Consider the following 21,917-nt stretch of genomic DNA (forward strand, 5'->3'; position numbering starts at 1 on the left):
TATTACTCAACCCTAACTTGTTAGATGTTGCGGCCAAAAAAAACAAAATACTGAAAAAAACACGGACTGTATCATTTTCCTCATTCTCTGGCTTTTCCTTATATATCGAGATTGCCTGTTTTTTTTGGAATAATAGCTCAATGGATGCCAACCTGCAGGAGCAATGTCGATAATCATTCGTTGGCATGCAGCGCAAGCTGAATATTCCTCAGTCTTCGAAAGTAGAAGACTCAGCGTGTAATCCTGCTTCATTGCCACAGAAACCAGTTTGTGATAAATAGGGCAGGCTCACACAAAGAAAAGAAACAAATAACCAAATCTAAATAAATCAGTGAACGTAACGCAAAAGAAAATGATTGTTGACTTACAAAAGTGGCACAGCGAGAGGCAACAAAAGTTCAGATGTTCTAAACATCTATGTTTGCTAGAAGCCGAGTAGTCAGTGTGGCCTCGTTCCATTAAAATCTTAACCAAAGCGTTCAATTAAAAAAAAAAAAAAAAAAAAAGGTTGGCCATTTTAGACTAGATGGTCAGATGGCGGTTTTCAATAAAAATATTTCAGCAGGTCAATTTTATTTTATGAAACATGTTTTAAAGGGAATCTATTGTTTGGAAATTAACTGTTTATGTTACAAGTATTTGTAGATATTTTTAGAATTTTTGTTTTGTAAGTTTTTGTTTATATAATGCAAATGTAGTGATGGAGACAGCTCAGCTCCTCCTCCTCCCTCTTTCCGCAGAAAGACCACTGCACATCATTACAACACTAAACAGGACATTTCCAAACTCATTTTTGTTTCTAGGTGTCTGCCTATTTTTTATTTTTTTTTACTAATTGAAACCAGTTGGTGAAAAAAAAAAAAAATTCTAATATGTTTACATTTTTTGTAGATTAATAGCATTTAAAGAGACAGGGGCATAACTAAAGGCACATAGGCCCTGGTGCAAGAGTTCAGCTTTGTGGCCAGGAGCAGGTAAGCACATAGCCTTCATGCTGCCTGAGGCAAAATTTTAAACTGCACCCCCCTGCCAATTTCTTGACCTAACCCCTTCCCTAAAGCCAGAGGTGTAACTTGACCTTTATGAACTTTCTATAATACCAGTGTCTTCTTGTGTGGCACAAGGGTCTTTGGGCCCCCTTAGGCTCCTGGGCCCGGTAGCGACTGCTACCTCTGCACCCCCTATAGCTATGCCCCTGTATAGAGTTATGTTGTATAGTAACCATATGGGCTATAAAAATACAATAGACAGGATCACTAACCTCTATGGGAGAGTTTTTTAGGCATGCTCTGTGACCTATGCAGAGGTCATTGTGCAGGGAGGGGGAGGAGAAAGATGTAACATTACATATTGTGGTGGATCATATACATATATATATATATATATATATATATATATATAATCTTTCATCGTAATCCTGCCTGTGATGACTATTGAGTAGGGATCTCATATCTTTAACCATAAACCTTAAAATTCTGCAGTTTTCACACTAGCCACTAAGCTTAATAATAGGCATCACTTCTTGATCTGTACAGATCACTTTACTGCAATTACCTGCTTATCTGTCATTCTAATCATGCCTGTAATGATATCAGCTCTGTGTATAGATAAGACTAGATCCACCATTCACAATAGGTGATTGTCAGAGCTTATCTATTCTTTCCTTGTACAATTATCTCTGCACAGGTCACAGAGCATGCCTCGAAAAATCTATTATAGAAGTCAATAGGGACAGCTCCAGACCACTGTGATGGCTGTAAAGTAAGGCTACTTTCACATCTGCGATTTTCTTTTCCAGTATTGAGATCCGGTTTTAATGCCGGATCCTTCATAGATATTTTAAAGATAATACAACTGGATCTGGATAATGGATTCTGCCAGTTGTATTATCTAGACTGAAGCGTTTTTGCTGATCGTTTGCTGAAGCGTTTTTACCGGATCCAGCAAAAACACAGATGTGAAAGTAGCCTAAATTTCTTAATGCTTTCTATATGTTAAAAACAGTTCAGGCAAGATGGCAGCCCCCATAGTTAAGTTCAGGAAATTGAATAAAAAAAATCTGAAAATAAAAACACATTAGAAAAAGGGGGTATGTGCTGACATCTGATAAAAATTTTGGTGACATATTTCTTTTAAACAAAGATAATTTCCAGATGATACATTCCCATCAAGGAAATCCAAACTGCTATTCACATCTCAATTAGTGTTGATCGAGCACCCGAGTATAATAGAAGTCAATGGGAGAACCTGAGCATTAAACCAGGCACCCCCTGCTCTGAAGAGGGGAGGGTGCCTGGTTCATAGGAAAAGAAATTTATGGAAACACCACTGAAATGGTTCGGGAACAGCATGGGGGGCATGTTTGGATGCATCTTGGACTCCCAGGTCGCTGCTGGGAACGATGTTGTCCGAGTAGTACACCACTTTCACAGACTGACATTAATACGCACAAAACTGAAGATAAAATCGATTTTAGAGGAAAAATTGTTAGGAAACATTCTTTCCTGTATATTTACTTGTATATAAAGTGCAAGTGCTGTCAAAAATTACAAGGAAGAGGCACCTGTATATCACATAATGGAGGGCCTTATTCACAATGTGGTACAATTGTTCAGGTAGTGGGACTCCTACTACTCATAAAGCCTATGCACTAAGTGAAAGGGCTTCCAAAAATTACAAGGAACCAGCACTCCAATACACCCTTTATTACACAGAAAGGAGGGCATCATACACCGTTGAAAAATTATGATTGATGGCCTGCTGGTGACCCTCAAAAACATTAGGAGCAAAGGCCTGCTGGTGACCGTCTAAAACATTACGGGCGAGGGCCTGCTGCTCAGCTGACCATCTAAAACATTAGGGGTGAGGGTCTGCTGCAGAGCTGACTGTCTAAAACATTAGGGGCGAGTGCCTGCTGCTGAGCTGACCATTTAAAAAATTATGGGCAAGGGCTTGCTGGTGAGCTGACCCTGTAAAACATTATGGTTGAGGGCCTGCTGGTGAGCTGACCCTCTAAAACATTATATGCGAGGGCCTGCATGTGAGCTGACCCTCTAAAACATTATATGCGAGGGCCTGCAGGTGAGCTGACCCTCTAAAAGATTGTAAGTGATCGCCTACTTGTGAGCTGACCCTCTAAAACATTACATGCAAGGGCCTGCAGGTGAGCTGACCCTCTAAAAGATTGTAGGTGAGGGCCTGCTGGTGAGCTGACCCTCTAAAACATTAGGAGCGAGGGCAGACTGATAAGCATGTTGATATGATGGACGAGGAGGAGGAGGAGGACGAGAAAAGGAAGATTGAACCATATACCTTTTTTGTGGTGGAAGGGGTGCATGGGAATACAGTGTATTCAGTACATTATAAAAAACACATTTAAAGTGCTTTTATGTTCAGCCGATTTCCTCTGGTGGAGTCGAGAAGTCAGGGGCAATCCAGGCCTTGTTCATTTTTATAAGAGTCAACCTGTCAGCATTTTCAGTCGGATGTGCTTATTAGTTATTATGCCCCCAGCAGCACTAAATACCCACTCTGACAAAACTCTGGCGGCAGGACAGGCTAGCACCTCCAAGGCATAGAGCGCCAGTTCGTGCCATGTGTCCAGCTTGGACACGGAATAGTTGTAAGGCACACAGGGATCAATGCTACTTATTCCTTTACCATCTTCCAAAACTTTTCTCTCCTTGTGACACTAGGCTGCGCATCAGGGTGAGGGTGCTGGCGGGGTGTCATGAAACTGTCCCAGGCCTTGGAGAGTGTTGTTTTGCCTTTGTTGGAACTGCTGTGTGTTCCCCTTGTCTCTCCTCCTTGGTTGCCCAAGAAACTATGTACTCTGCTGCCAGAATTGTCAGCTGGAAATTTTTGGAGCAATTTTTCCACAAGTTCCTTCTTGTATTGTACCATATTGTACCATTTTGCTCATCCTCTCCACCAAAGGAATGAGAGATAAGAAGTTCTCTTTGTAGCGGGGATCGAGAAGGGTGAACAACCAATAATCGGTGTTGTCCAAAATGCGTGAAACGCGTGGGAAATGGGAAAGGTAGCCTAACATAAGTCAGCCATGTGTGTAAGAGTCCCAACAGACATCGCTGTCGTCATCAGGAGGATGATTCTCAATCTCCTCATCCTCTTCCTCCTCTTCTGCCCATCCACGCTGAACAGATGGAATTAAACTTTCATGTGTACTACCCTCTGTAGTGGAGGCAACCATCTCCTGCTCCTTATTCTCTTCCTCGTCATCATCCAATTTGCGCTGAGAAGACGAACTGAGGGTGGTCTGGCTATTAGCCTGTGTAATGTCTTCCCCCATTTCCACCTCTTTGTTTGGGTAGACACAGAAGTGGGATAGTGACGCTGATAATAGCGTTATCGCCGCTCACCATCTGTGTTGATTCCTCAAAGTTTCTTAAAACCTCACAGAGGTCAGACATCCATGCCCACTCCTCGCTTGTGAAGAGCGGAATCTGACTGGAAAGGCGCCGACCATGTTGCAGCTGGTATTCCACTACTGCCCTCTGCTGCTCACAAAGCCTGGCCAACATGTGGAACGTCGAGTTCCAGCGCATGCTCACGTCACACAACAGTCGGTGAGCTGGAAATTGTAAGCGCTGCTGCAGTGTTGACAGACCAGCGGAAGCTGTTGATGACTTGCGGAAATGGGCACACATGTGGCGCACCTTCACCAGTAGCTCAGGCAAATTGGGGTAGGTTTTGATAAACCGCTGAACCACTAAGTTGAACACGTGGGCTAGGCATGGGATGTGTGTGAGCTTCCCGAGCTCCAAAGCTGCCACCAAGTTACGGCCATTATCAGACACAACCATGCCTGGTTCTAGGTGGAGTGGCGAGAGCCACAGCTGTCTGGTCTCTTATCCCCTGCCACAGCTCTGAGGCGGTGTGCTGTTTGTCACCTAAGCAGATCAGCTTAAACACAGCCTGTTGACACTTCTCCACTGCAGTGCTGCACTGCTTTCAGACTGATGGCTGACTGGTGCTGCAAGAGGATAATTCTAAGGTAGAAGTGTAGGAGGAGGCGGAGGAGGAGGAGGAGAAGTGGGGGTTGGAGCCACTAAATTAGGTGGTGGTGGAACCCCTGATAGAATTAGGGCCCGCAATCCTTGGCATCGGTAGCACCTGTGCCATCCCAGGGTACAACTTGCTCCCGGCCTCCACAACATTCACCCAGTGTGCCATCAGGGAAATGTAGCATCCCTGGCCACAAGCACTTGTCTATGTGTCAGTGGTTAAGTGGACCTGCCAAGTAACTGCGTTGGTCAGGGCACGGTTGATGGTACGGGACACATTCTGGTGTAAGGCGAGCACGGTACACCGTGAAAAATAGTGGCGGCTGGGGACTGCGTAATAAGGGATGGCTGCCGACATCAGGCTGCGGAAGGCCTCAGTGTCCACAAGTCTAAATGGCAACATTTCCAGGGCCAGTAATTTGGAAAGTTCCACATTTAGTGCTATGGCCTGCGGGTGGGTGGCTGGGTATTTGCACTTGCGTTCAAATGCCTGGGGTAGGGACATTTGTACGCTGCGCTGGGACACGGAAGTGGATGTGGTCACTGATGGTGCTTGCGAAGGTCCAGGTGCAGAGTGGGAGGCATCCGGGCCTGTGCCTTCGACAGTGGATTGGCTAGCATGTAACACAGGGGAAAAGGAGGCAGTGGTGTGACCCACAGATGCAGATCGTGGACCCAGGCGTTCGGCCCACCTATTATGGTGCTTTGATGCCATGTGGCAGATCATGCTGGTAGTGGTGAGGTTGCTAGTGTTCACCCCCTGATCATTTTTGTATGGCACAAGTTGCAAATTACAATTCTTTTGTTGTCCGCACTTTCCTCAAAAAAGCACCAGACTGCGGAACACCTACCCCTTGGCAAGGGAGATTTCCGGCAACATTGTGCTCCGGGGAACAGTTGCAGGCCTGCTTGGTGTGGCCCACCTTCTCCCTTTTGCCACCCCACTGCCTCTTCCAGACTGTTGCGGTGCTGCAGATCCCTCCCCCTCTGTACTGCTGTCCTCGCTCAGCCGGCCACCTTCCCAGGTTAAGTCAGTGACTTCATCGTCCACTACCTCCTCTTCCACTTCCTCACTCTGCTCATCCTCTTGACTTGTTGACCTAACAACAACCTCAGTTATTGACAACTGTGTCTCATCCTCATCATCAACCTCTTGAGACACTAATTGCCGTTGACTTATTGCCAACTGTGTCTCATCATCATCATCCACCTTGTGAAACAAATTTCCGTTCCCGACCGTCATCTTCTTGTGACTGTGGATGCTCAAGAGTTTGGGAATCAGGGCACAAGATCTCATGTCCCTCTTTAAGCGGGCTTGTCGAGAGGCCCAAATGAAGGAATGGCGCTTAAAAGAGCTCCTCGGAATATCCGAGTGTGGGATCACTTGTTTGCCAAGACTCTCCATGGTGGGAAGAAGGAGGATCAGGGTGAGATTTGTGTTGACCAGACTCTTGGCTACTGAGACTGGACTTGGTGGAAGACAGGGTGGTGCTTAACTGACTGGAAGCATTATCTGCTGCAATCCAACCGACCACCTTGTGGCACTGGTCTGACTTCGAGAGTGTTGTCCTGCGCCGCCCTGCAAACTTGAAGCTAGGTATTGTGGATGATGGTTTTTCTTGTGCTCTAGCAGCAGGCACAGTTTCAATGCGCCCAGGGCCACAGCCTCTGCGTGCACATCAGCATCACGGCCACTTCCCTGTCCCTTACTGCTCGCCTTCTTCATATTAAATGTTATATAAGCTTGAAAGTATGTCACACGTACAGTAGCGTAGGATTTGTAAGTCTATGCGCAAAAAAATTAAAAAGGTATTTGGGATGCGCACACGTTACATAGGAGAAATACCGCAGATAATGTTGCTGATGTCAGCAGCGGCTAATATAAAATTACAGGGAATGTCACAGGTATTTTGGATGTGGAAACGTTACACAGGAGAAATACCACAGATAATGTCGTTGATGTCAGCAGCAGCTAATATAAAATTACAGGGAATGTCACAGGTATTTAGGATGTGGAAACGTTACACAGGAGATGTACCACAGGTAATATCACTTTTGCAGTGGACACCGTCTACAGAAAAAGTACACTGGATGTCACTGATATTTTTTGGATGTGCACACTTTTCACAGGAGATGTAGCGCAGCTAATGTCACTGTCCATAGCGGACACCGTCTATGGAAAAAGTACAATGGATGTCACTAATATTTTTGTGATGCGCACACGTTACACAGGAGAAATATTGCAGATAATGTCGCTTATTTCAGCAGCGGCTAATATAAAATTACAGGGAATGTCACAGGTATTTTGGATGTGGAAACGTTATACAGGAGAAATACCACAGATAATGTCGCTAATGTCACCAAAGGCTATGATAAAATTTCAGGGAATGTCACAAGTATTTGGGATGTGGAAACGTTACACAGGAGATGTACCCCAGCGGACACCGTCTATGGAAAAAGTACACTGGATGTCACTGATATTTTGGGATGCACACACGTTACACAGGAGATGTAGCGCAGATAATGTCGCTGTCTGCAGCGGCCTAACTATTGTACTCTATTTAGCGCAGGACTTTTGGGTCTCTGACAAGTTTTTCGACTGAAATATTTTTTTCACTCCCTACACTATCTTTCCCCTCCTCAGCACAGCTCTCCCTGACTAACACTGAGCCGAACACATGTCATCGAGTGCTATATAGCACCCGATGACGCGTTCCGGCCAGCCAATCACTGAAATGCCAGTAACCAACATGGCTATGAAGGGCAATACTTAACTGCACGTTTATTGGCTGCGTATTCTCTGCAGACTGCCTGATGTTGTCGTTGAGAATCCTCATGTATTGCTCTTTTTTCATGGTGCCGTTTACTGTGATTAGGTTCTCTGGTCCATTGGCTGAAAAACACCCCCAAAGCATTAGGTTCCCACCACCATGTTTGACAGTGGGGATGGTGTTCTTTGGGTTGAAGGCTTTTCCTTTTTTACGCCAAATGAAGGAAACATCATTGTGACCAAACAATTAAATTTTTGTTTCATCTGACCATAACACAGAAGACCAGAAGTCTTCTTCTTTGTCAAGATGAGCTTTTGCAAAGCCCAGGCGAGCTTTTGTGTGCCTTATCTGGAGAAGTGGCGTCCTCCTTGGTCTGCATTGTGCAGTGTCTGTTGGATTGTCTGCCTTGAGACATTGCCACCAGCAGAGCCCAAATTCACCAGGATAGCCTTGGTGGTGATCCTTGGATTCTTTTTCACCTCTCTAACTATCCTCCTGGCCAGCACAGGTGTCACTTTTGGCTTCCGACCACGTCCTCTGAGATTTTCCACAGTGCGGAACATCTTGTATTTTTTGCTCAAATATAAATAAAAGCTGAGAATTTTTTTCCCCCCACAATAATGCCTCTTGTACATTGTTTTATTATCTTTTGGGAGACACCTATGTCATTTCCCGTCAAAAAATGACTTGCTGGTTGAATAAAAGTAAGTCAAAATTTGACAGGGGTATGAATAATTATGGGCAGCACTGAACATGTGGTCAGTGTCTCATGTAGATAAGCCTCGCCCCAGTTTCTACCTGGCAGACACTCTTCTCCAAGATTCTGATTCAATTAGTTCCATAATGCAGGAATTCATAGCTAAAACATCCAGCATATCACATAAGACTGGGTGAATATGCAATGCTAAACACACATTAGGGCAGATTCATTAAAGGAAATTTGTCAGCAAAAGTTTTATTTGCCAGTTAAAACCAAATAGTAACACATCCTTTTTTTTCTAATTTGTTGTTATTTTCTGATTTTAGATATTTTATTTTATTTTCTGAAAATTATTATGGGGGCGGCCATCTTGCCTGAGCTGTTCTTAACAACATTTAGGCTACTTTCACACTAGCGTTAGCCTTCTCTGGCTGGCTGTTCCGGCATTATGGTCAATGGGGCTGGAGCGGACTTCCGGCAGCACGGTGCACTAGCGGCAGCATGGATCCGGCAGACTGTTCCCCTGCCGAAACAGCCTGCTGAAGAAGGATGCCGCTAGTGTGAAACTAGCCTAACACAGCAAAATGTGCAATTTTCTAGCTTTATTTGCATTAAAATGTGAGGCCACTATATCGTGACTTTCCCATTTTTTCCAATTTCTGATGATTGCAAAACCTAGTGGAAATCATATGATCTCTCCTTTTATTTGTATTCTATCAAACTAGTATTGCAATTGTATAATACCTCCTGGAAAGGTGAAAAATCCTCTATAAACTATCCTTTAAAGAGCATCTGTCACCATTATCAACTCCGTTAAGCCAGTCATACTGCCTGGTAGGATTGATCATGCTGATTACAATAATACCTTCTATTTGTTTTTATGTTTAACTGCTTAGAGCACTGCCTTTGTAACACCCCCGTGCTCCGCACACTCCCTTTGTGTTCTGGTGTGTTACAAAAGCAGTGCTCCAGGGGCTCTGGCCAGCTCCATGGTGCTCAAACCTGCTTATTTGCATATACAAAAGGTGCACACCTCATAATTGTGGTGCATGTTGGGCTACCCATAAACCTGAACTAGAATCTCCAGAGATTAGCTGTAGTAGATTTCTGGTGTAATGTGCGGCAGTTTTCTGTCACATATATTGTTAAATGAGTAAGGCAGCGGAGGTCCAACCTGGCTCCTAACTCCTCAAAGCCATTTTTTGGAAAAGAGAAAACTAAAAAGGTTGCAAGTTTTGTCTCAAATCAGCACTTGCGACAAAATGTGCAACTTTTCTACTCCAGTAAACTGGTGTTAATTTTTACAGAGCAGCATAGTTGCTTATGAATTGATTGCTAGCAAACTGTTATCAAAAGATGTTTCAAAATTAGGTATATGGAACATTGGTCGAGAGTAACGGCCATGTTTGGCACGGACAGCCACTAGATGAGCCGGAAGTGACTCAATAAGGGCCTAGTAAGTTGTCACATGTATCTGGAGCCATGCTGACTGCAGTGCATCCCACAACTGCTGGAGGGTGCGTGGGGGAGGATCCGTAGAGCAAACATGATGATTGATGTGGTCCCACAGATGCTCATTTGAGTTCAAGTCTGTGGAATTTGGGGGCCAGGGTAGTACTTGGAAGGTTTTGGTCATGCTTTTCCAACCAATGTCGGACATTTCTAGCTGTGTGACATGTCGCATTGTCTTGCTCCACCCCAGGGAAGACAATCAGCATACCTGTATTTTTTGCCCTATAAGACGCATCGGCCCATAAGACGAGGAGGAAAATAAGGAGGAAAATAAGAAAAAAATATATTTTGAACCAAAAGGTGTGCTTTTGGTGGGTTTTGAACTAATGGTGGTCTGTGGATGACACTATTATGGGAAATCTGTTGAGGACACTGTTATGGCGGATCTGTGGGTGACACTGTTATGGGGGATCTGTGGGTGACACTGTTATGGGGGATCTCTGGATGGCTCTTATTGGGGTCTCTGGATGGCACTGTTATGGGGATCTGTGGATGACACTGTTATGGGGGGGATCTGTGGATGACACATATATAGCATCTTATGCTATGTGTCATCCACAGATCCCCCCCATAATAGTGTCCCTGCGGTGTGAATGACCCCCAATACAGGGGGTGGGGGTGGCATCTGCTTTTATAATGACATCGGGGCCCGTACAGTGACTGTATTCTACTACACGGGCCCCGCTCACTGTATATAATCTTATCTATAATCGTAGGCACTGTTAATATATAAAATATATATAAAAGTATATATATAAAAGTTCAGGGTAATCAGCGCCTGTATACCATAATTACAAGCACTCGTAGCAGAGAGGAGGGAGGAGGCAGGCCGGGAGGACGGGCACTGGCAGCGTGAGTCACTACGTCATGCGCCCACGCCGCCTGCTTCATTCATAAAGTGGGCAGCGCAGGTGCGTGACGTAGTGACTCACGCTGCCAGCGCCCGTCCTCCCGGCCTGCCTCCCCCCTCCTCTCTGCTATGAGCTCTTGTAAGTATACAGGCACTGATTACCCTGAACTATATTAACAATGCCTACAATTATAGATAAGATTATATACAGTGAGCGGGGCCCGTGTAGTAGAATACAGTCACTGCACGGGCCCCGCTGTCATTATAAATGCAGACGCCGGCCCCCAGCCCCTCCTCCCTCTCAACTGATACACCCGCCGCAGCATTCACCCCATAAGACGCACTGCTATTTCCCCCCACTTTTGGGGGGGGGAGTGCATCTTATAGGGCGAAAAATACGATATATGGGTGTACTTGATGGATTTAGGATGGATTTATACCCAAACTGGATGAGTGGGCCCAAAGAATGCCACAAAAACATTCCCCAGACCATAACGCTGCCACCACCTGTTGTGTTCTTCCAGCAGTGGTTGCAGGGTGTTTTTTCACTGGTTTTTTTCACCTGACAAGACACCATCCAGCCATACGATGATGGAGAAATTTGACTCATCGGAGAAGGCAACCCTTGGCCAATCAGCAGAGGACACTCTTGGCCTGAGAGCCAAAAATCATCCCTTTTTGCAACTCTTATAAATTGCTCCTTTTACCCATTACAGCAATGAGGGATATGTGTGCAGACAGTCTATCACACACCTTATATACCCACCAAGCCAGCTCACCACACGTGACTTCCTTCATAAGCAACGCGCTGCCAACATTGAAAACAGGAAGTGGTCATAATAATGTGTCTCAACTGTATTTTTTTTAATTGAGGAGACTGTGGCTAGAATCATGAAGTATTGAAGAAAGATGCATATTTATGATCTGAATAGCCCACTATCATTGTTGCTTTGGAGGACTTTTAAGATAAAGGGTAAACTGAATGCAGCAAAGTACAGGTAAAATCCCAGAGGAAACCCTGCTGCGGTCTCCAAGAGAACTGCAATTTAGTAAAAAGAGTTTTTTCAGGAAGACAATCACGTACAGCACGGTTTCTCAACTCTGGTCCTCGGGACCCACCTACCACTCATGTTTTCAGGATTTCCTTACTATTGAGCAGGTGATATAATTAGAGTCCATGCATCAGGACTTACCACAGGTATTCATTCTGTGGGATATTCTCAAATCCTGACCAGTAGGTGGGTCTCAAGGACTGGAGTTGAGAAACCCTGACATAAAGTAACATGCACAGGGCAAAATCTCTACACAACAGGGAGTGTTAGAATAAGTAATAGTGTTAGTTGGTTGAAAGTGACCTATCCTCACAGTTTTGGCTGTGCCGAATCTGTATGTAGAATCTCACAGGGTAAGGCCAGATTCAGTAAATCTTATGCTGATTATGGCTCTGTCCCTATTAACACCATGGCTTCTGTTCATTACGGAGGCATGATATTTCTGGTATTTTTGACAATATAGACTGAGCTACTACTGCCAGCAAAAATACCAGAACCACTGGCAGAAACCTAAAAATGCTAGTGTGAACAGAACCTAAACAGAGCCTAAATTAAATCCAACTTTGAATATCATTTTGTTATTAAAGGGGTTATCTGGGAATTCCATATTAATGACTTGGAATGCTTGGAATAAGTCATGTCATCAATATCAGATCGGTGGGGCATCTCCTGGGAGAACCCTGATGATCAGCTGTTTGAAGAGGCCGCAGCGCTCCATGAGCATTTATGTCTCTTCCTAGACCAGTGACATCACTATACATTGGTGACACTCAATTAAATGGAGCTGAGCAGCCATACCAATGACAACCACTATACAATGTACGGCACTGTACTTGGTAAGCTGGGAAGAGACTGCAGTCCTGGATCTCTGATGAGCACAGTGGGCTTTTCAAACAGCTGATCGGTGGCGGTACCAGGACTCGGACCCCCGGCGATCTGATATTGATGATGACCTATCATGAGGATAGATCATCAATATCAAATTAATGGATAACCTCTATCTCTTTATTAGTTTTATAATATATCTCTTGGTGCTTTTTTTAAATGTAAATCTATGGCACTGCACTTTACTGCATACTTTCTTTTCTTACTTATTCAGTTAGGCTCCATTCACACATCCGCAATTCTGTTCCGCATTTTGCGGAACAAAATTGCGGACCCATACATTTCTATGGGGCCGCACGACGTGCGGCCCCGATCCGAAATTGCAGACCCGCACTTCCGATCCTGAAAAAAATAGAACATGTCCTATTTTTGTCCGCAATAGCGGACAAGAATAGGCATATTCTATTAGTGCCGGCAATGTGCGGTCCGCAAAATGCGGAACGCACATTGCCGCTGTCCGTGTTTTGCGGATCCGCAAAACACACACGGATGGACCCTTAGAGCTATATAAATCTGAATGTGGCAAATGCCCACAAGTGGTGATTGCAGGCATCCAGAATTTTTTTTAGTTATTTTAGCTTTGTGACTATAGGAGAGATGCAGAGCTCTGTATCAGAAAATCTGAGGTCTGGCCACTATATCTTTATTTTACAAGTCAATCAAAGTAGAATTCTGGACCTAAAAATGCCATGTTGTTCAAATTTGGAGTTACAAATCGTGGGTGATGCTAGGGAGGCTCGTCCCCGTCGCTGCTGCATCGCGGGTGATGCTAGGGAGGCTCGTCCCCATCGCTGCCTGCTATTGGCTGCATCGCGGGTGATGCTAGGGAGGCTCATCCCCATCGCTGCCGGCTATTGGCTGCATCGCGGGTGATGCTAGGGAGGCTCGTCCCCATCGCTGCCTGCTATTGGCTGCATTGCGGGTGATGCTAGGGAGGCTCGTCCCCGTCGCTGCCTGCTATTGGCTGCATCGTGGGTGATGCTAGAGAGGCTCGTCCCCGTCGCTGCCTGCTATTGGCGGTCCCACCCCATTGCCGGATGTTTTGATCCACGCAACGAGGAGATGCAGCGTCGGCCATGCGGGCATCAGAAGCGATGCGGTTGACGGGGAGCAGGGTAAGTATGATCAGTATGAGGGGCCTGGGCATTTTGGGGGGCATTATATATTCAACCCCTTTAAGAATGTCTATTGTGATGTCCATACATAATTTTTGAATAGGCAACTAAATATTATCTAAACCTAGCCATATGTTTATGTGGCATCTAAACCTCCCCTTTGACATAATGGCTGAGCAGTCACAGATGAGACATCATGTTTCTCTGCCCAAAGTCAAGTTATCCAGAAGCCATACACCAGACATCTCTCCAGCGGTAATGCATTTGTGCTGGTCCAGATTGACTCAATTTCCAAATATATTGCCAAGAACCAGAAAGCTCTAGAAAGCAAGGTCATTGACATTGCGTATAAATAAACCATAAAGAGTTCTCCTCTAAAACCATTAAGAGCAATGAGAAAAATAATGAAAATGCTCAGCAGTGTAAATGGGTTTTAATAACCAATATTTGTGACATCTGTTGGCTTGCAGATTTACGATGTCCTTAGGAAGGTCCCAAATCTGCTCAGCTTCAGTCCAGTAAAGTGATTTAATACTTATCACTTTAATGTGAAGACGAAATTAGATATAAATCACAGGACAGCCAATTAGTGAACTGTAGAAGCGGAGTTACCAACTTTACCACAAACCACGGGCTCAACTTCAGTGATTAGAACAGTGATTAGTTCCTCTGCCACAAAAGGGAACAGTGTTTATTTGCTTTGTGCTGTGATTTCGTCATCATTATTTTTGCATTATGGTTAGTGTTGAGCAAATCAAAGTTAATGAAGTGGAATTCGATCCGAATTTCAGGAAAAATTGTATTTGCCACGAATCAAAATTTCTTGGTGCTTCGTGGTAACGAGTCATTTTTTTTCTGAAATGTCAGTAAAAAAAAAAACATACTCACCTCATACATTTGATCGTGGAGAGACCATGCCAATTCTCTCGTGAGCTGATGTGTGACGTCACCACGAGCTAGAATTGGCACGTTTTCTTCAATCAAGATGGCCATGACAGCCTCTCCGTGATCAAATGGATGAGGTGAGTATGTATTTTTTTTTGTCTTAACCCCTGATAGGCTGAATGTGACTCTCAGATGCCGCGATCAACGCTGAACGCGACATATGAGGGTTTGAATGATGGGGGTGGCGTGATTGCTGTTCCCCGTCTTTGCTCCCGCTCCATACAATGGAATGCGATTTGTTACAAAGTAGTTTGTAAAGAATCAAATTTATTTTCGAAGTTGGGCGAAGCATTAGTGATTTTGCTCATCACTAATTATGATACCTTTTTTTTTTGTCATGATGCTATGACATCATTTAGAGTTTAGCTGTGACATCACTATGTTTATCATCCATATCCTGTGACATCACTGTGTGTATTGTGCCCATAGTGAGACATTATACTGTATTATGAAGCTGTGTTTATTGTGCCTGTGATATGACATTACTACAGTCCTTACTTTAGCTGTGATAGCGATAGGTCCCTTATCCCTGAGAACTCATTGTGTGCATTATTCTCAATGACATCACTGTGTGCATTAGCCTTGTATTATAATGCTGTATTTATTTTCTCTGTGTTGTGACATCACTCTGTGTCTTCTCAACACCTTGGGTGGCTTAGAAATTTTGCATGTGTTCATCATCTGCATAAAGCACACTGGAATGCTGTGATCCTCTCCTACTCTCTGTGATTATTGTCCAAGACAAGCTCTGCACTTGGTAGCCAGCTCCTATGTCTCTGGAGCGCTGCGAGTGTCATTATCGGTGTAGTCTTTACATTTGAAATCAATATGTTCAGTAACTCTAATCTGTGATATCACTGCATAATTTTCATACTGTAATATCACTATGTGCAATATCTCTTTATTATACCTTTACAGTGTTTAATACGTGTATAATTTGACATTACTGTGTGCGACAGCCTTAAATTTGTGTTCTTGCTTGTTGTAAATAATGTCACTTTGCTCCTGCTACATAATTGTGCAGTGACATCACTATGTGCATTTTCAGAGGTGAAAGTACAGTGGTGCTTGAAAGCTCCCAGACACTTTTGATCTGGTTGAACATATTTTTGTTTATAAGGCTCATACATAAAGTTTTGCTTGTTATACATTGACTTAAAGGGCATCTGTCAGCAGATTTGTACCTATGAAACTGGCTGACCTGTTACATGTGCGCCTGCCAGCTGAAGGCATCTGTGTTGGTCCCATCTTCATATGTGCCCGCATTGCTGAGAAAAATAAAGTTTTAATATATGCAAATGAGCCTCTAGGAGCAAAGGGGGCGTTGCCATTACACCTGGGGGCTCCACTTTCTCTGCAACTGCAGCACCCTCTCCACTTTGATTGACAGGAACAGTGAAAATGTAATCACACCTGACCTGTCAATCAAAGTGGAGAGGGTGCGGCGCTGGGCACCAGACGGAGATGGCTGCAGCCGGGCACCCTGTATGAAGCGACGTCCCCTTGGGCACCTTAGGTAGGTGAATGACAGGTTAGGCTACTTTCACACTAGCGTTCGGAGCGGATCCGTCTGATGTTTCATCAGACGGATCCGCTCCTATAATGCAAACGCTTGCATCCGTTCAGAACGGATCCGTTTGCATAACAGTTTATTTCAGATCTGATTTTTCACTTCGGAAAACTCAGATCCGAAAGTATATTCTAAACACAGAAGCGTTCCCATGGTGATGGGGACGCTTCAAGTTAGAATATACTGAGAACTGTGTACATGACTGCCCCCTGCTGCCTGGCAGATGCTGCCAAGCAGCAGGGGGCAGACCCCCCCCCCCTCCTGTATTTAACTTATTGGTGGCCAGTGCGGCCCCCCCTCCCTCCCCAGTATTAATTGTAACCAGTGCGGCCCCCCTCCCTCTATATTCATCGGTGGCCAGTGCGGATATTAAATATGACCAGTGCGGTCTCCCCCTCCCTCCCTCCCCAGTATTAAATATGAGCAGTGCGGTCTCCCCCTCCCTCCCTCCCCAGTATTAAATATGAGCAGTGCGGCCTCCCCCTCCCTCTATTCATTGGTGGCCAGTGCGGATTCAAAGTATTGTGATCAGTGCGGCCTCTCCTCTCCCCCCCCCCCCCATAATTGGTGGCAGCGGAGAGTACCGATCGGAGTCCCAGTTTAAATCGCTGGGGCTCCGATCGGTTACCATGGCAGCCAAGACGCTATTGCAGTCTTGGCTGCCATGGTTACTTAGCAACAAATAGAATCATTATACTTACCTGAAGAGCTGCGATGTCTGTTACCGGCCGGGAGCTCCTCCTACTGGTAAAGTGACAGGTCTGTGCGGCGCATTGCCTATAGACCTGTCACTTACCAGTAGGAGGAGCTCCCGGCCGGTCACATAGATCGCAGCTCTTCAGGTAAGTATAATGCTGCTATTTGTTGCTAAGTAAACATGGCAGCCAAGACTGCAATAGTGTCTTGGCTGCCATGGTAACCGATCGGAGCCCCAGCGATTTAAACTGGGACTCCGATCGGTACTCTCCGCTGCCACCAATGATGGGGGGGGGGGGAGAGAGGAGAGGCCGCACTGATCACAATACTTTGAATCCGCACTGGCCACCAATGAATAGAGAGAGGGGGAGGCCGCACTGCTCATATTTAATACTGGGGAGGGAGGGAGGGGGAGACCGCACTGCTCATATTTAATATTGGGGAGGGAGGGAGGGGGAGACCGCACTGGTCATATTTAATATCCGCACTGGCCACCGATGAATATAGAGGGAGGGGGGCCGTACTGGTTACAATTAATACTGGGGAGGGAGGGGGGGCCCGCACTGGCCACCAATAAGTTAAATACAAGAGGGGGGGGGTCTGCCCCCTGCTGCTTGGCAGCACCTGCCAGGCAGCAGGGGGCAGTCATGTACACAGTTCTCAGTATATTCTAACTTGAAGCGTCCCCATCACCATGGGAACGCCTCTGTGTTAGAATATACTGTCGGATTTGAGTTTCACGATGTAACTCAAATCCGATGGTATATTCTAACATAGAGGCGTTCCCATGGTGATGGGGACGCTTCAAGTTAAAATATACCATCGGATTGGAGAAAACTCCGATCTGATGGTATAATCCTGACTTTACATTGAAAGTCAATGGGGGACGGATCCGTTTGAAATTGCACCATATTGTGTCAATGTCAAACGGATCCGTCCCCATTGACTTGCATTGTAAGTCTGGACGGATCCGTTTGGCTCCGCACGGCCAGGCGGACACGAAAACGCTGCAAGCTGCGTTCGGGTGTCCGCCTGCTGAGCGGAGCGGAGGCCAAACGGTGCCAAACTGATGCATTCTGAGCGGATCCGCATCCACTCAGAATGCATTGGGGCAGTACGGATCCGTTCGGGGCCGCTTGTGAGAGCCTTCAAACGGAACTCACAAGCGGAGCCCCGAACGCTAGTGTGAAAGTAGCCTTATAAAAACCTGTTTTATATGCTAATAGAGCCACAGGCACATTTAATAAGGTCTGTTTCGGATTCAGGGACCTGGCCATATGTTTAGGTTATAGGCCTCAAATCTCATGACAGAATCCCTTTAAGTTCTGGACTGTTAAGCAACTAAAGTGGCACCAAGAAGTGAAACCAATTTAGAAATCCCTTGAAGGGAATGTGTCACCAGCAACCTTCCTATCAAACTGTTAGACACCTAAATCTTGTTCACCTAATTAAAACACTGTTTTTCTTTTGTTGATCTGAGGCTCCATTCTCAACTTTTCTTTATATGTAAATTAGGCCTTGGTGCAATGAGTGCGTCACCATTGCTCTTGTTGCACCCAAGCTCCACTCATTTCTGTTATTAGCCCCTCCCGCACTGCTTTGCCACTGCCTGGTCCTGTCAATCAAGTAGAGGGAGCGGCTTGTCAGAGGAATGGGTGGAGCTTGTGTGCATCAAGAGCAATGGTGATGCCCTCATTGCACCAAAGCCTAATTTGCATAGTAAGAATAGGTGTTTTATCTGGGGACTGGAGTTTCAATCAGGTGAACCATAGCTATGTATCTATGTAAACAGTTTAATAGGAATAGATTCTCTTAAAATAAATCTGTGCAGTTTGATGCTGAAGACATGTGTTATGTCTAAGATCTCTACTGTCTGCATGTTAGCATGAAGTAGAATCAAGATGGAGAAGAGTATAACAGCAGTAGACTACACAGGGTTTGTTTGTAGTCTGTTACTATGGAGAAATATAAACAATATTAAAGTAATATTAAAGGATTTATAGAAAGTTCAATAACAAATTATTTATAATCATATACTGCAGACAGGTTGGCATTGGCACTGATACATCAGTAACTCATTTTTACATGATCTAACAAGGGCAAGTAACTGTAAAACAAGATATTGTAAGCCTACCTGCAGGTACTGGCATGGCCTTTCTTGTTGACAGGAGTCAGACTTCACCAATGCTTGGTCCATATTTATTGCAGGTTTCTGGTAAACTTCCCGTGCCCTGCTTACTGTGAGTGTGGATGCCCAAGAACTTTTCTTTAACATCTGGCTGTCCAAACTTACAGGTAAACTCACAGGTAAGTTCGTACATGTGTTGCATTTCACATCATTATTGCTTCTTGATGATTTTAATGCATGCTCATTAATTGAATTATATGCTTCCATAAAGTACTGAGAAGCGGAGCGGTCCGGACATCTCCCCATAGTCATGACAGCAGTGGGACCATGGTACATGCAAACATCATTGTCCAAGTTATCCTGTGAACCCCACCACCCTGAAATATTTGTTCTCGGTTTCAGTTCAGCTCTCCTCTCTTTGCTTTTACTTCTCTTTCCATACCTCACAGTTTGCATTTCTTCTGGACTTGCTTTATTTCCATTAGAATTTCCTTTCGTTGGTCCTTCAAGAGAATGTGATTTTGTGAATAGTTTCTGAACAGAATGAACCAAATGTCGTATCCTACCAGGACTGTCACTGCGGTGTTCCACTGCACTCCTTTTGTATTGCAAGGTGTGATATCCATCTCGATTGATAGGAATCTGTCTTTCAAAGTGATCCAAGAGGTTGGTTGGAAGCCTGTTACCTTTTCCAACAGTCCCATGGGGTACAAGAGCGCACTCATCTTTAAGCTCATGGTGGGAACTGTAATGTCTCCTTGGAAATGTACTACTGGCAAGCTGATCCCCATAGGGCATTATGCATTCTACTGGGTAGGAGTTCCTTTGAGCATAGTAAGGGTGATCCGCAGGATGAGGATCTACTGGGTTCAGCAAATATGGCTTTCTATCTGTATGGTGAGGGAGGTTCTCACATACTGAGTCACATACAACCCCATGATGATGGCTACGGCTGCTTGATAATCCTTTCATAGTTGAGCTGAAAGGTATTCCAAAGTCATTGACTATTTATTGTAGCCAGTGGTCAAGTTCTAAACCAAGGCCTATAAAAGAACAGATATGTTAGGAAAGTGTATGTAATCTGGTTTGCAAGAATAGACCATATAAATAGGTTACCATACAAAAAAAAAAAAAGGGGTTTTCGAGACTTTGTCCATCACTATTTGATCATTGGGAGTCTGACAGCCGGGATCCCACTGGTCAAGCTGCTTGAGAAGGCACCAGCGCTCACAGTAGCGTTGTGGCCTTCTCTCAACTCATCAAGCACAGCACCGTCCATTTGATAGCTGCTGTGCACGGTATCACAATTCAGCTCCATTCACTTCAAAGGGGCTTAGCTGTGCCTAGGCCTAGGTAAAGATGCGAGTGATGGTGCCATCTCAAACCGCGTCTGACCCCCACCAATCAGATACTGATAGGTCATCAGTAGAAAAGTCTCAGAAAACCCCTTTAATAGAAAAATCTAATTATACTATATGGCTAGTTACTGAAGTAGCATATCATAATCAATTCTACCTTTCCATTTCACATCATTGATTAATACACTTTTGGATGGAAATACTATGAAAAGGCTCCATCACAAATGCAACAAACATGTTACTTTAGAATATTATGATTGTAAACAATGTCTTAAAGTCGATCTAAACATTCAAATTAACTTTATATAAGGCTGTTGTAAATGTACTGAAAGTAATTTTTGCAACATACTTTTTACTTTTCCTAGTGAAATAGGCACCTGACGTTCAGGTGCCTATCATGCTTTGAAATCTGTACATCCGCAAATCACTGTGTACTGGAGTACCGCTTCCCTGGGGCCGCACTGAGTGCTATACAGGCTGTATCACTGCTCCTGCCTGCACCAGCGCTGCTCTTCTAAAGCCTTACAGAGATGGGCTATATCAGGTATTAGCAGAGCGGGCACAGGCAGGAAGAGCAATGTGCTACGGCAGGGGTGGCCAACCCGTGGCTCTTGAGCCGCATGCGGCTCTTTGCTTCTTCAAGTACGGCTCTAGCTATGGAGCCAGGAAGCAGTCAGGCGGCTCACTCTCCACCCCATGCTCAGATCTCTTTTCCTGATCGGGCACTGTAGCTCCAGCTCACTCTCCACTACGTCCTGATGCACACAGTGTGAGAACGTAGTATGTGGAGACACGGACTATGACCTGATGTTGTGCTCATCAGGTCACAGTGGAGAGCGTGTCAGACCTGCAGAGTAGCAGGTTCCCCAGCAGGAGCCCAGTGCCTGATCAGGAGAGGGAAGAGATTTTTTTAAAATGATAGAACTGAGCATGGGGGTCTGATCTAAGCATGAGAGTTTCTGATCTTAGCAATGGGGGTCTGATCTGCGCATGGGGGGGGGGGGGTCCTGATCTGAGCAATAGGGGTCTGATCTGAGCAATGGGGGTCTGATCTAAGCATAGGGGTCTGATCTGAGCATGGGGGGGAGATCTAAGCATGGGGAGAAGATCTGAGCATTGGGGGGAGATCTGAGCTTGGGGGGGAGATCTGAGCATGGGGGGGAGATCTGAGCATGGTGGGTCTTGTTTGAGCATCGGTTGGTCAGGTTTTAGCATGAGGGGTCAGATCTGAGAAGGGGGGAGATCTGAGCATTGGGGTGCGATCTGAGCATTGGGGGGCGATCTGAGCACTGAGAGTCTGACACTGGGAGT

At 45.1% G+C, this 21,917-nt stretch overlaps 1 protein-coding gene across 1 annotated transcript in view; it reads right to left on the reverse strand.

Moving 5' to 3' along the window:
• The window catches only part of DLGAP1 (DLG associated protein 1), a 322,787-nt gene extending 302,567 nt beyond the window's left edge, over nt 1-20,220 (reverse strand). Inside the window, exon 1 of the mRNA XM_040432120.1 lies at nt 19,255-20,220. Coding sequence (XP_040288054.1) covers nt 19,255-20,220 — 966 coding nt within the window. The remainder of the gene's footprint in view (nt 1-19,254) is intronic.
• Between the last annotated feature and the right edge of the window lie 1,697 nt (nt 20,221-21,917).

Source organism: Bufo bufo, chromosome 5 (assembly GCF_905171765.1).
Source record: "Bufo bufo chromosome 5, aBufBuf1.1, whole genome shotgun sequence".
Classification (NCBI taxonomy): Eukaryota; Metazoa; Chordata; class Amphibia; order Anura; family Bufonidae; genus Bufo; species Bufo bufo.